Source organism: Gorilla gorilla, chromosome 17 (genome assembly GCF_029281585.2).
Source record: "Gorilla gorilla gorilla isolate KB3781 chromosome 17, NHGRI_mGorGor1-v2.1_pri, whole genome shotgun sequence".
Taxonomy (NCBI): Eukaryota; Metazoa; Chordata; class Mammalia; order Primates; family Hominidae; genus Gorilla; species Gorilla gorilla.
Window position 1 is genome coordinate 46,453,890 of NC_073241.2, and position 13,164 is coordinate 46,467,053.

At 40.4% G+C, this 13,164-nt stretch overlaps 1 protein-coding gene across 24 annotated transcripts in view; it reads left to right on the plus strand.

Moving 5' to 3' along the window:
* The window catches only part of DLGAP1 (DLG associated protein 1), a 968,998-nt gene that overhangs the window by 630,048 nt on the left and 325,786 nt on the right, over nt 1–13,164 (plus strand). For 5 of the 24 annotated variants that reach the window (XM_055368507.2, XM_055368511.2, XM_055368514.2 and 2 more), the window contains exon 2: nt 12,485–12,598. The exons of the other annotated variants lie outside the window; for them this stretch is intronic. In XM_055368507.2, coding sequence (XP_055224482.1) covers nt 12,485–12,598 — 114 coding nt within the window. The remainder of the gene's footprint in view (nt 1–12,484; nt 12,599–13,164) is intronic. 24 annotated transcript variants of the gene reach the window in all.

The window sequence follows — 13,164 nt, forward strand, 5'->3', positions numbered from 1 at the left end:
TTTCATTCATTTGGCAAATGTTTAATGCTCATCTACTGTGTGCCAAGCTCACCTGCAGACACCGGGAACACAGGATTGAATCAAATCAAAACTCTTTCTTTAATGAAGCTACTTTCTACTATATTAACATCACATGTTAAAGAACTAGTATATTAGCAATACATATTGAGGAACAGTATTCACTACCATGCATTTTGCTTTTACAACCAGTGCTATGATTAATCATCTATTACATAAATCTTTTTTTTTTTTTTTTTTCTGAGACAGAGTCTTGCTCTGTCTCCCAAGTTGGAGTGCAGTGACGCGATCTCGGCTCACTGCAAGCTCCGCCTCCTGGGTTCACACCAGTCTCCTGCCTCAGCCTCCTGAGTAGCTGGGACTACAGGTGCCCGCCACCACACCCGGCTAATTTTTTGTATTTTTAGTAGAGACGGAGTTTCACCGTGTTAGCCAGGATAGTCTGGATCTCCTGACCTCATGATCCACCCGCCTCGGCCTCCCAAAGTGCTGGGATCACAGTTGTGAACCACTGCGCCCGGCCCATAAACCTCTATACCAATTTATGAGTTGGATAAATTGCAGAAATTCTTTGTGTACAGTCAGTCTTTAGGTAAATGTTTTATTTGTATTATCAGCTTCTTTAGAAATGGATTCTGAGTTTTTCATTGCTAATCAAATTAATGCAACAATAGAATTTTTACATGTGGTACTTAATCTTTTGTAAACCAACACCTTCAAGTATCTTAATAAAGGTATCAGAAATTTATCATTCAGATAGATTATTCAGATAAATTTATCATTCAGACAAATCATTGTATCCTTGTAGATTCATCTATGAGAATGCTCCAAAAGGAAATCAGTTCAGAAGTCCTAGTTTCCCTCTATTTTCATTGATCACACGTGCTAGAAATCTCTGATTTAAATATTTCATGATACCCGAATGCCTCCCAAAGAAAATAATTATCTTTTTGTTTGTTTCTGTGTAACAGAAGAGAAAAATAAAAGCTGTTTAGTAAATCAAAACAAAACAGTCCAGGTGCGGTGGCTCACACCTGTAATCCCAGCACTTTGGGAGGCTGAGGCGGGCAGATCACTTGAGGTCAGGAGTTTGAGACAAGCCTGGGCAACATGGCAAAACCCCATCTCTACCAAAAATACAAAAATTAACTGGGCGTGGTGGCTTGTGCCTGTGGTTCTAGCTACTCAGGAGGCTGAAATGGAAGGATTGCTTGAGCCTGAAAGATCGAGGCTGCAGTGAGCTGTGATTGCACCACTGCACTCCAGCCTGGGGGAGAAAGTGAGACCCTGTCAAAAAAAAAAAAAAACAAGGAGGAAGGAGGGAAGGAAGGAAGGAAGGAAGGAAGGAAGGAATCTTATAATTCATAGAAAATTAAAGAAAAAAGAAAGTTACGCCACCAATGTAATAGGGCACAACAAAAGCTACTGTTATTTATGAGATTCTCCTTTAGAAAGCTATTTGAGCTTCTCTTACTTCTATGCTTCATGTATTTATTACAACTGAAACCAGGTCAAAATTTACATCCAGGAGCAGCCTCAAATGGAAGGAGAAAAGTTGACAGACAAGTGGGTGTACAAGGGAGAAAGGTGCTCTCACTCCTCTGCCTCAGTGATAGGGGGGCACCTAAGCTGCCTCCCGTTTTCCACCCCTGCATCCCCCACAAGGGCCTTCTTGCCCCTACTTTGTATTTTATGTTTCAGACTTCTTCCAGTAATATTGAAAGCATATGGCTGGTTTGGGCAGAAACTAGGAAGCCACATAAATTATTTTTCCTGACTTAGAATTATGTTCCCTCCTGGGAAAAAAAAAAAAAAAAAAGAAGGTTCTCTGTGGCCGTTCCAACACAAAACATTTTTTTTTTTCTGGATGTTTATCTAAATCCACTGCAAGGAAAAATAACATGATTCCTTTGTCAAATGAGATATCAAAAATGAGGCTTAATTTAATGTTTTTCTATTGATTCAGAATTTTTTAGTCTAAACGAATAATTACTAACTGGAGTAGGTGGCTAAGTGCCTACTCGTGCAGCTGTAGTGGGTCATTTGAATTGCAGAAAGCCAGCATCGTTACTAGGAGAAAGCATGAGTATCTGAACCATCCCACCCAGCAGGTCAGCTTGATTCATCACCAAAAAGGTAAAGAAAGAAAATGACAAAAGAAAGCCTTTCTCAAATGAAATATATCTGCATTATTACTGTCCATGGGTAGTTCACAGTTTTTGTAATAGGAAAAACATCATCACTGAATATGAAGTGTGCTTGTGCGTTCATGTGTGTGTGACAGAGAGAGGATACTAAAGACTGAATTCCAGTCAATGTCGGGAGACAGAAGGAATAATGGAGTGTGCATGCATGGGTTCTGGTTATTTCTATATGCAAAGGTAATCATTTATTATCTTGACGAAGCATTCTTCTCTCATTACAGTTTTTACCATCAAAAGGTTGGCATGATCTAGGTTCTTGGTGTAAAATACAAGATGTGACCCAAACCTTTCTATTACCACCTTTCATTTGCACTGATAACTTGAATGAAACATATCCTGGCACAGGCTTGACACAAAATATGAAGTTTCCAAAGGCTGAGTCCCTCCTATACACAGTAGCCATTCCTTCATGTTTGTCTTCTACATATTGATATAGGGAGATCAAAACAGTTTCACAGAATTTGTTGAAAGGTATTCATGAAGAGTTCAGTGGTGAGATAAATAGTTGACGTGTGATGAACCGGGAAAGTGCACTGGCCCAAAGGAGATCTGAATTCTAACCCAGTTCTGCCACTTATTAGCCATATAAGCTGTAATTTACATTCTGGATGTCAATTTCTTTGTTTGTATGTGAAGAAGCTGACATTTCCCAAAGGAGTATTTGAATAGATATTAATGTGAAGAAAAGGAGTTGAATTTGAGAAACTGAGTACTGTATTCAGAATTCCATGTTGGCAGACATCCTAGAATCTTTAAGATGCTCATATGGATGGAAACTCTTTAAGAGAACAATACAATATAAAGCATCTCCCAAACCCTCTTGGAACCACATATCACAGAACATTTCTAAGGATTGGTGATCCAACAAACCTGCATGTTCTGCACATGCATCACAGAACTTGAAGTATTAAAAAAAAAAAAAAGGATTGGTGATCCATAAAATGTGCTTTGGAATACACAGGGTGAGATGACAGTCTTCAGATTCTGTTTGACTCGTCCTGCCATGATCTGGTGATGGGGCTCTCTGGGCCTAGTAGAGTTCAGTTGACCCTGCTGGGGGTTGTGGCCTTGCTTCCCCAAATATCTCCACAGCAACATCCAACTGCAGCTCCTTGGATGCCAAAAGAGCCTCTCTTCTGGATACTGGTCATTCATACCCCCTCTATGCACATGCACCAGCAACTTCGTGCACGGAGATGTGTTCCTCCACGATCCCTGTTTGCCCACAACCATTGCCAGGTTTCTTCCCTACCCTTGGTAGAGGAAAATCTGGGATGAAAGGTATCCATACTTTATCTCTCAGTTGAATAAAATAGGTACAACCTGAGTGATGTAATTAGAGATTTCATGAGCACTTTTACTTTATAGTATGTTGTTTTCTTTTATACTCTGCTTAGAACTAGAATTATAGGAATGAATAATGGTCTCTGCCAGACAAATGACATCATCCCTCCTCTCAAGTTGCTTACAGATTGGTGGGTGAGACAGATCTATAAACAAATGGTTTTAAAACAATGTGATCAGTGTTACATTAGTAGTATGTGCAAGTTGCTACAGTAAATCTTGATTTTTTTTAAGGTTAGCTCTATATTTGTTTTATCAAGGCAGGGCATTATGGAATTCTTTGTCTTTCAGAACATAAAGGGCTTAAATAAAAGATGAGTCTATAAATTTCCTGTTTATTTATTTATTTTTGAGACAGAGTTTTGCCCTGGTTCCCAGGCTGGAGTGCAATGGCAAGATCTCGGCTCCCTGCAACCTCCGCCTCCCGGGTTCAAGGGATTCTTCTGCCCCCAGCCTCCCGAGTAGCTGGGATTGCAGGCATGTGCCACCACACCCGGCTAATTTTTTGTATCTTTAATAGAGATGGGGTTTCACCATGTTAGCCAGGCTGGTCTTGAACTCCTGACATCATGATTCGCCCACCTCAGCCTCCCAAAGTGCTGGGATTACAGGCGTGAGCCACCGCACCTGGCCAATTTCCTGTTTTTTTACCATGGTGGGATGTTTCAGGCGACTGTAGATTTTCCTGTTCATTTGTCAACAAGAAATAAAAATTCCATGAATGACTCTTTTGCCCTTAAAGAACACTGTCAATGAAATTGACATGCCAGGCACCTTGCTAGGTGCTGGTACAGAGTCAGTAAGAGTCTCACTTTGCTTACATGGCCTTTATGGGACTCCTGAACAACCAGTGAAGAGATGGTCTTTACACTCACGTCTTTGACCCAAACCATAGTTCCTCAGAAAATGAACGGAGCACATGCAGCTCACAACTGAAGAGAATCTGAATATCAATAAGCACTGCAGCGGCCCTGTCTGCCCATCAAGTCTCCCTCCCACTGCCTCAGAACCTGCCCACCCAAATTCCTGTCTATATGGTTAGTTCTGTGCAGCCACCTGCTGAGTTTAGAGTACCCAGTGCCCAATCAAACCCTAATCTAGGTGTTGCAGTAAAGTAATTTTATACACGTGGTTAAAATCTATAATCAGTAGACTTTACGTAAAGAAGATTACCCTCCATAATGTGGCTGGGCCTCAACCAATCAGTTGAAAGGCCTTATGACCAAAAACTGAGGTTTTATTGACAAGATTCTGTCTCAAGACTGCAGAATCAACTCCGGCCTGAGTTTCCAGCCTGCCAGACCACCCTGTGGATTTCAGACTTGTTACTCACCACAGTCATCCCTACAATAAATCTTTTTTTTTTCCTGTTCTCTTCTGAGAACCCTGACTGATCCACAGTCCCCTATACACAGGCCTCTAGAGATTCCCCCCAAGTGTACTAACCTTCCCCACCCTCCACCCCCTCCCATCCCCAAGCTCAGAGAGTCTTGGATCTATTGCACAATCCATTAAGGGTCAGCTCTGTCATGAATGAAACAAGCTTTAAGGGTTTGCACCATGTGGGAACTTAACCATCATTTAAACATGATTACTATATGAAAAAGCAACCTACAAATACACTTTGAATGAGTTAGCATGTCATATGTTACTTTATATCATCTCTATCTTTATAGTCAGTCTCTGAAGTAGGTATTGCTATCCTCACTTTATGTTTGAAAACCTGAAGTTAAAAGATGTTCAGGTAATTAGGCCAAAATCACATGTCTGGTCTAAGTAGAGTCAGATTTGAACTCAGGTTGACCTGATGTACTGTATTCATTGCACCATCCTCCTTCCTTATAAGTGAAAAACTACCTAAGTAAGAATTACATGGTGGAAAAATATTTTATTTTCTTCGGTGCCACTTTTATAAGCATTCTCTATAGAGAAGGATTTAAACATTAGCTAACATTTATTGAGGACTTACCATGTACCTGGCTCTTATTTTAAAGATTCTTTAAATGAAATGTCTGGGTTAAATTATATATCATTTCTGTAGTTGGGCATTTCAAAATTCTAAGACATTGTTAGTACTAATGATTTTCCCAGCTCCATCGACTTTGGGTCATAGATATTTAATGAAAGATTTCTACTCCCATTTTTAAATAATCAATATTTCATATTGACATTGAATACTATGTAAATTATAATAAAAAGATGGGATTGTTCTTGAAAGTTTTTTTTTAAGGTTTTGTTTTGTCTTTTTGTCCTTTTTTTTTTTTTTTTTTTTTTTTTGAGATAGAGTCTCGCTCTGTCACCCAGGCTGGAGTGCAGTGGCCTGATCACAACTCACTGGAGCCTTCAGCTCCTAGGCTCAGGAGATCCTCTCACCTCAGCCTCCCAAGTAGCTAGGACTACAGGCACATGCCTCCACACCCAGCTAATATTTAAATAGTTTGTTGAAATGAGGTCTTGCTATGTTGCCCAGGCTGATCTCAAACACCTGGGCTCAAGCAAGCCTCCTGCCTCAGCCTCCCAACGTGTTCAGATTACAGGCGTGAGCCACTGTGCCTGGCCTGTCTTGTTTTTAAAAACGTTTTGAACACCACTGCCCCTGGCCCCCAGAGGCTGATGTACAAGAACATGAAAAAGCATTCAAACGTCAGGATTCCTGCCCTAACTTTGCACATGTGATAACCCAGATGATGGACTCACTTCATCTGGGCTGTCATCTCCAACCCTGGCCGGTGTTTTGTCTGACTCTTGGCTACACAGGGACCTCTTTAAAAAGACATGCAGGTCTGTGTTTATTCTGAAGACACAGAGCTTTTAACAAATATTCTTCTACACGACTACAATCAGTACAGAAGTACAATCAGTAAAAGTAAAGGTAACTAAAGACCAAGGAGCCCAATTCAAGAAGTATTACTTTAGGGTCTCAAAACTATTCATTCGGCAAGCATCTATTAAGTACTTGCTTTATAGAAGGTACTTGAGAAGGAATGAAGATGAATAACAGTGTCTCTCTGATTAATAATGAATGTGGCAGAGCGCTGTGGCAGACACTCTAACAGTAGTGCTTTTCTAAGCAATGGTAGCAACTAATTAGTGGTAGTGAAATCAATTTAATGGGTCACAAACACCATTATTTTTAATTAAATAGAATACAATAGAAGAGAATGATAATAAAGACAGAGTGCGTGGCATGCCAAAAGGTTAAGTATTTCTCCCTGTCTTTCACTTGTATACGTGCTTATACTGGTTTCCAAAGTAAGATGTATTTCTTGCTGTGAGATATAGCCAAAAGCTATTTAAAAGCCACTGCTGTAGAGAGAGAGAAAAAGAAGAAAACAAAAGCCTTGCTCTCAAGAAGTTTGCATCTTGCTGGGAAGATAAAGCTATTCATGAACAGCAGAATCCTTTGTCTATGGCAACTGATGACTAAGAGATAAAATTAACGTTGCTGACTTAGTGTCCCATGGGATTAAGATCACGGGAAAAAGTCAATGTGACAGTATGTTACTCCTTTCTCTTTGAAAAACTTTCTTCACTCAGCTTCCAGGACCAACAACACACCCTTTGTTGATCCTTTTAAGCCTGCCTAGTTTGTGGTTTCTTAGCTCCAAACTTCTAAGGGTGGAGCAATGCTGAGTGGACATGGCTCTTGGACCATTTCTCTCTTCTACCAACACTCACTCCTTAGGTCACCTCCTTCATTCTCAGAGCTCTAAGTCCCAGGTGTATGCCCACAGGGATGTTTGCAGCCATCCTGAAGCCCCAGTCTTAGCTAGTAAGCTACCCTATTCAACATCTCTGCTTAGATGACCCATGGGCATTTCAAACTTCCTACATCCCAAACTGAACTCCTAATTTCCATCCCGAGTCTACTCCTTCTTTAGGCCTCGTCATCTCAGCTAATGGGAATTCAGTCCTTCCAGTTGATCAGGTCAAAAACCTTGGAGTCGCCCTTAACTACTGTTTATCAGTCCACACATCCAGATCATCGTTAGCAAACCTCTTGGCCCTATCTTCTCCCTCCACCGCTGCTCTGCCCTGGCTCCTCCCCTTTAGCTACAATCTAGGTTATTGCATGAGCCTCCAAGGGTCTCTGATTCTACTCTTGTTGCCCTTGAGCCATTCTCAACTTGGCAACCTGCGTGATTCTCTTGAACTAGAATGTGTCTGTATCTCATCAAAGCCTCCATTCTATTCCCATCTCACCCCAAGTACATGCCACAGCCCTTACCACAGCCTGTAAAGCCTCCTGAAATGGACCCCCACACCCCCCAAATCACTGTCCTCACCTTCTGCCACCTCTCACTCCACTCCACTCACCTGGCCTCCCGCTGTGTGCATGGCAGTCCTGCCCTTTCTTCAGGACTTTCTCATCTGTGCTTCTTTCTGCCTTCAGCACTCTGCCACCAGACCCCAGGGCAGAGTTCCTGACTCCAGTCAGTCAGTACCTAGAGGTCTCTTAACGTAGCCTGCGATGATGACACTATTAACATGCCGATCCCACAACCCACCTCTCCTCCACACACTCTTTCCCCCTTTCCTGCTTTCATTTTTCCATAGTACGTATCATTGCCTAACATACATTTTGCCCATTTTATTAGTGTCTGTCCTCTCCCTTCCCCATGACAGCAGAGCTTTATTTTTTAACTTTAGATTCAGGGCATACATGTGCAGGCTTGTTACGTGGATAGATTGCATAACACTGAGATTTGGGCTTCTATTGAACTCATCATCCAAATAATGAACATAGTACTCAGTAGATAGTTTTTCAACCGTTGCCCTTCACCATCCCCTCTTTTGGAGTCCTCAGTGTCTACTGTTGCCATCTTTATGTCTGTGTATAGCCATCGTTTAGCTCCCACTTACAAGTGAGAACAGGCAGTATTTGGTTTTCCGTTTCTGCATGAATTCATTTAGGATAATGGCTTCCAGCTGCATCTGTGTTGCTGCAAAGGACATGATTTTGTTCTTTTTTATGGCTGCATAGTATTCCATAGTGTATATGTACCACATTTTCTTTATCCAACCTACCATTGATGAGCACCTAGGTTGATTCCATGACTTTAGTGTAGTTTAATAGGGCTGTGATCAACATGTGAGTGCAGGTGTATTTTTGGTAGAGTGCTTTATTTTCCTATATATACTCAGTACTATGATTGCTGGGTCAAATGGTAGTTCTATTTTTAGTTCTTTGAGGAACGGAGATTTTTTTCTCTGCCTGTGAATTGCGGTATCCCCAGTACCTAAAATAGCACGTGTTTCATGATACAGTCCTCTCTATGTATCCATCAGTTCTGCATCTGTGGATTTAACCAACCGTGGGTCAAAAATATTTGGAAAAAAAATCCACAAAATTGCACAAAACAAAACTTGAATTTGCTGCACCCTGAGTACTACGTTGAATCCACACAAATGAAGTGATGTGCAGGCATTGTATTTGGTGTTACAAGGAATGTAGAGATGATTTAAAGTATATGGGAAGATAATGCATAGGTTATATGCAAATACTACACCATTTTATATCAGGAAGTTAAGCATCCATGGATTTTGATATCCTGGAACCAGTCCCCCACAGATACCATAGGATGACTGTATATACTCAATAAATATGTGTTGAACAAGTGAATGAATACTTTTAAAGCATTTTGATAAAGTCACAGAAGAAGTGGAACTTTTAACTCCAGCTTAACCACAAAGTAATCAGTTTAAAGTGAAAGAAGAGAACCCTGTAATGAATACTCCAGTTGGAACATTTCCTTTCAATGGACCTTGAGCTAGCCTGGAAGCACTGATTTGGATAACTGTTGAGTGTATCATACTCATCTGTACACATGTTTGTGGGGCATCCTCTGTTCATTATAGATATCTTGCTGCCTGTGGAAAGTAGATTGAAACGTAGCTTAAAGTACACACCCTCAAGAGGCAACTTCCCTGTATGATGATTATGAAAGTGGAATTTTGAATCACACATGTGCATGAGGACCCCAAAATATTATTCAGTTATTTTCCCAATGTCAAGAACTAGATGCATGTGGTTTGATGGTTTCATTGCATTAGAATGGATGGGATTCAGGAAGGAAAGATTATTTTGGCCCGTTTGAATGCCGTATGCTTTCAGGTGTTATAAATGTAGCTTGGAATAAAAAGTCCAAACAGCCCCAAGATGCAGTGGGAATCAGATGATGATGACGAAAAGCAGGAGGCTCTGAGTTGTATCTCTTCTTAAATCTATTGAGACTTCTTTGTTTATAAATGTCAAATATGTAAGTTAATGATTCACAAGTAAGCCTCATTTAAGAAACTTAATATTTCAAAATTGATAATAGAGAGACTAAAGGAAAATATTTGCTGAAACCTTTTTTAAAATTTTTAATTTTAAAATTAAGTATTAATACTTGAGATGATTGACGTGATATTTTATAGACTCTAGCTATACCATTTGTTAATAATAACATTATCAGATTTTGTGTCCTAAGGAAAAAATTCATATACAAGTTTGACAAGTAGTTGGGTGTGTATAGCAACAGACAGATGTGCTGAGAGGTTTATGTGATTTTAGACAACACCAAGGATTAGTGTTGATGAATGATGTTTCCACATGTGGGCTTCTATTGGCAGCAAGAGGAAGGTCACTAATCTTCTACCCACATCTCTGCTTCTGAACACCAGACACAAAAATTCTAGTTTGCCTCAGGGAATTCAATGTTTGCAACTAGGAATTATAGCAACAAACATCATAGGATATGGTGGATAGACACCAGCACACTAGTAACTATAACAATAATGGAAAGCTATGATGGCTCAACTAACAATTCCAAGCCAACAGATATGCCTCCAATACACCAGAAAATGAAGTTACGTTAAAAACTAAAAAGGGGCTCTAAGTTAGCTTATCTCCTATATAGTCAGTGGAAAAAATATATTTACCATAGACCTAGGCCTCTTTTTTTTTTTTTTTTTTTTTTTTTTTGAGACAGAGTCTCACTCTGTCACCCAGGCTGGAATGCAGTGGCACCATCTTGGCTCATTGCAACCTCCACCTCCCAGGTTCAAGCAATTCTCCTGCCTCAGCCTCCTGAGTAGCTGGGATTACAGGTGCCAGCCACCATGCCTGGCTAATTTTTGTATTTTTAGTATAGACAGGGTTTTACCATGTTGGCCAGGCTGGTCTCAAACTCCTGACCTCAGGTGATCTGCCCGCCTCGGCCTCCCAAAGTGCTGGGCCAAACATCTAACACTCAGTACTTGTTACAAGTTCCAAAATGCTATGGGATTGTATCTCTCAGCAACTTAACACTTGAATTTTAGATTTAATAGAAAATTACTATAACAAAGTTTTGAAACTCTTATAGACAGCAGCCTGGTGTGATGAAGAGTGTAGAAATTTGAGTAAGACAAACCTGTCTTTCAATTCTGACAAGCTGTAACATTTGGTGTAAGTTATTTAATACCACTAAGTCTCAATTTTTTCATCATTGCAATGGCATTAAGATAACATAAGGTTTTTGTATTACGTGAAATTATGTTTGTGTATTAGATGTTATAAAATGGCTACCGACAAGTCCTAAGGTCACATGCATCCCTATTAATATATTCATTGAGAGAGGAGGTATCTTTGTCCTGGCATTTCATGCACAGGTCCAGAGATGCTTGCTGACTGAGTAAGCTTAGATCATTCACCTCTGCCCTGAGCCAAGCAATGAAGCCAGGAAGTGTGATTTGCTGATTGTCCTACCCCAACTCTTGGGCTACTCCTGAAATACATGGACCTCGAATTGAGGAGAAATCTTTTCCCAAAGCAAAATCAGGAGGCTTGGCTACAAGAACCAGAAGTAGAACTGGGATAGCTAAACCTATACGTATTCACTACAGTCAAAATAGTGGGTGAATAATTAATAAAATTCATTTCCCTTCCTGTCCCTACATCATACTAGAATCTTAATATCTTGTCTCACTGTGTTGCCCAGGCTGGTCTTGAACTCCTGGATTCAAGTGATCCTCTCCCCTCAGCCTCCCGAGTAGCTGGGACTACAGGTGCATTCTACCACGCCCAGCATCTTAGTTATTATTTCTTGATGTGATGTCACAAGAGTGTCTTATCCACAGTTAGTGCCCCTTTTAATGTCATCCAGCACCTCAGTAACATTTTCTACTAGTCCCCAAAGGCCCATGGCTCCCCAATCCCTTGGGGACTGCAGACCTAGGCCCTCTGCCATTCCCCTGCAGGGCTGTTTATCAGTGGCATTTGCACTTCACACACATATGTTCAATTTTTAAGGAACAGTTTCATCACCAGGAAAGGGGATTTATGGGAACAAGCTTCAAACCCAGTAGGAAATTCAGAGGTACTGAGATTTAATACTCGACTCAGCTTGACTTACTTAAAGCTGCTTTTTACTCGTTTCCTTCATCCACCCTCCAGATTCACCAGATCCATTCAAAACTTATAAACTCCTTTAACACCAGAGACTGTGTTTTATAAAATGCTTTTGGTGTATTTACCCAGCCCCTGCTATGGTGCTGGGTACCCTGCAGATACCGTAAATGTTTGTGGGTAAGAATAATTCTATAGGGTCATGGTAAGCAAATTACCATTATGTATCACTGTTTACAATGTTCTATTCTTTCAAGATCATTTAAAAATGTTATTTGGAAGAGCTGTGGCAAAGGGTATAAATTCTATTTAAAGAGGTAGGTATTTACTCTTATCCCTAAAAGGTAATTTTAAGCAATCTAAAACAAATTAAGTTTTCCACCAGTTTCGGGCTTCCAGGGGAGTAAGAAAGGGCGGTTGCCAGGGAAATCTTCTCCTGATTGGGAAGCAACAATCATGCCTAGGGATCTGCACATTGCATAATTGTAATTTTCCTATTCTTGCTCTTTTTTTTTTTTTTTTTTTTTTCTGTTTTTGCTATGAGAAGAGCAAGCTAAAAAGGCTAAAGGGACATTTAAGCCAAGTCGCATTTGTCAAGGTGAAAGCTGTGTGGAGCAGAAAAGCAGTTCTCCCAGCTGCAAAGAAGATGCAAAGAAATCGAGTGAGTAGGGAATCTGAGAGCCCACTAAAAGTGCTTAGAAGGCCAACACATTACAGCCATTTCTCTAAAAAGTTGTAGGCAGGAACCTAAAGTCCAGGGTGGAGCCTTCTTACAAATGCTAAAACGCTGTTGGGATGCTTCAAGGCTCCCAAGCCACCCTTAAAGGTGTGGCTGTCCTGCAAGTTTTCTAATCACCCACTCCCTACTCCAAACTGTTCATGCTTGTTTAAACAGCAGCTGCAAACAATACTTGGTAAGGCAGCCCCAGACCAGGAAACAACAACACTCTTTCACTTCAGAATTAAGTGTTTATTATTTTGAACCCTCTTTTAGCAGTGCTAGAAAATTAGTGACACGAGAACGTTTATGCTTATTTGAATGGTTACATTTTATTTTAAAAACCACGACTGTTGAGTGGGAGCGTGCACCCCATTCTCTTCTTTTTTTTTAGTTTATTGGTTCATTCACTTAATCATCACGGATTCATCAGAGGCAAGGTAATATTGTTAAAAGCTTTGATGTCAGGCAAATGCACATTTCTACCAATTATTATGACCTTGGGCAAG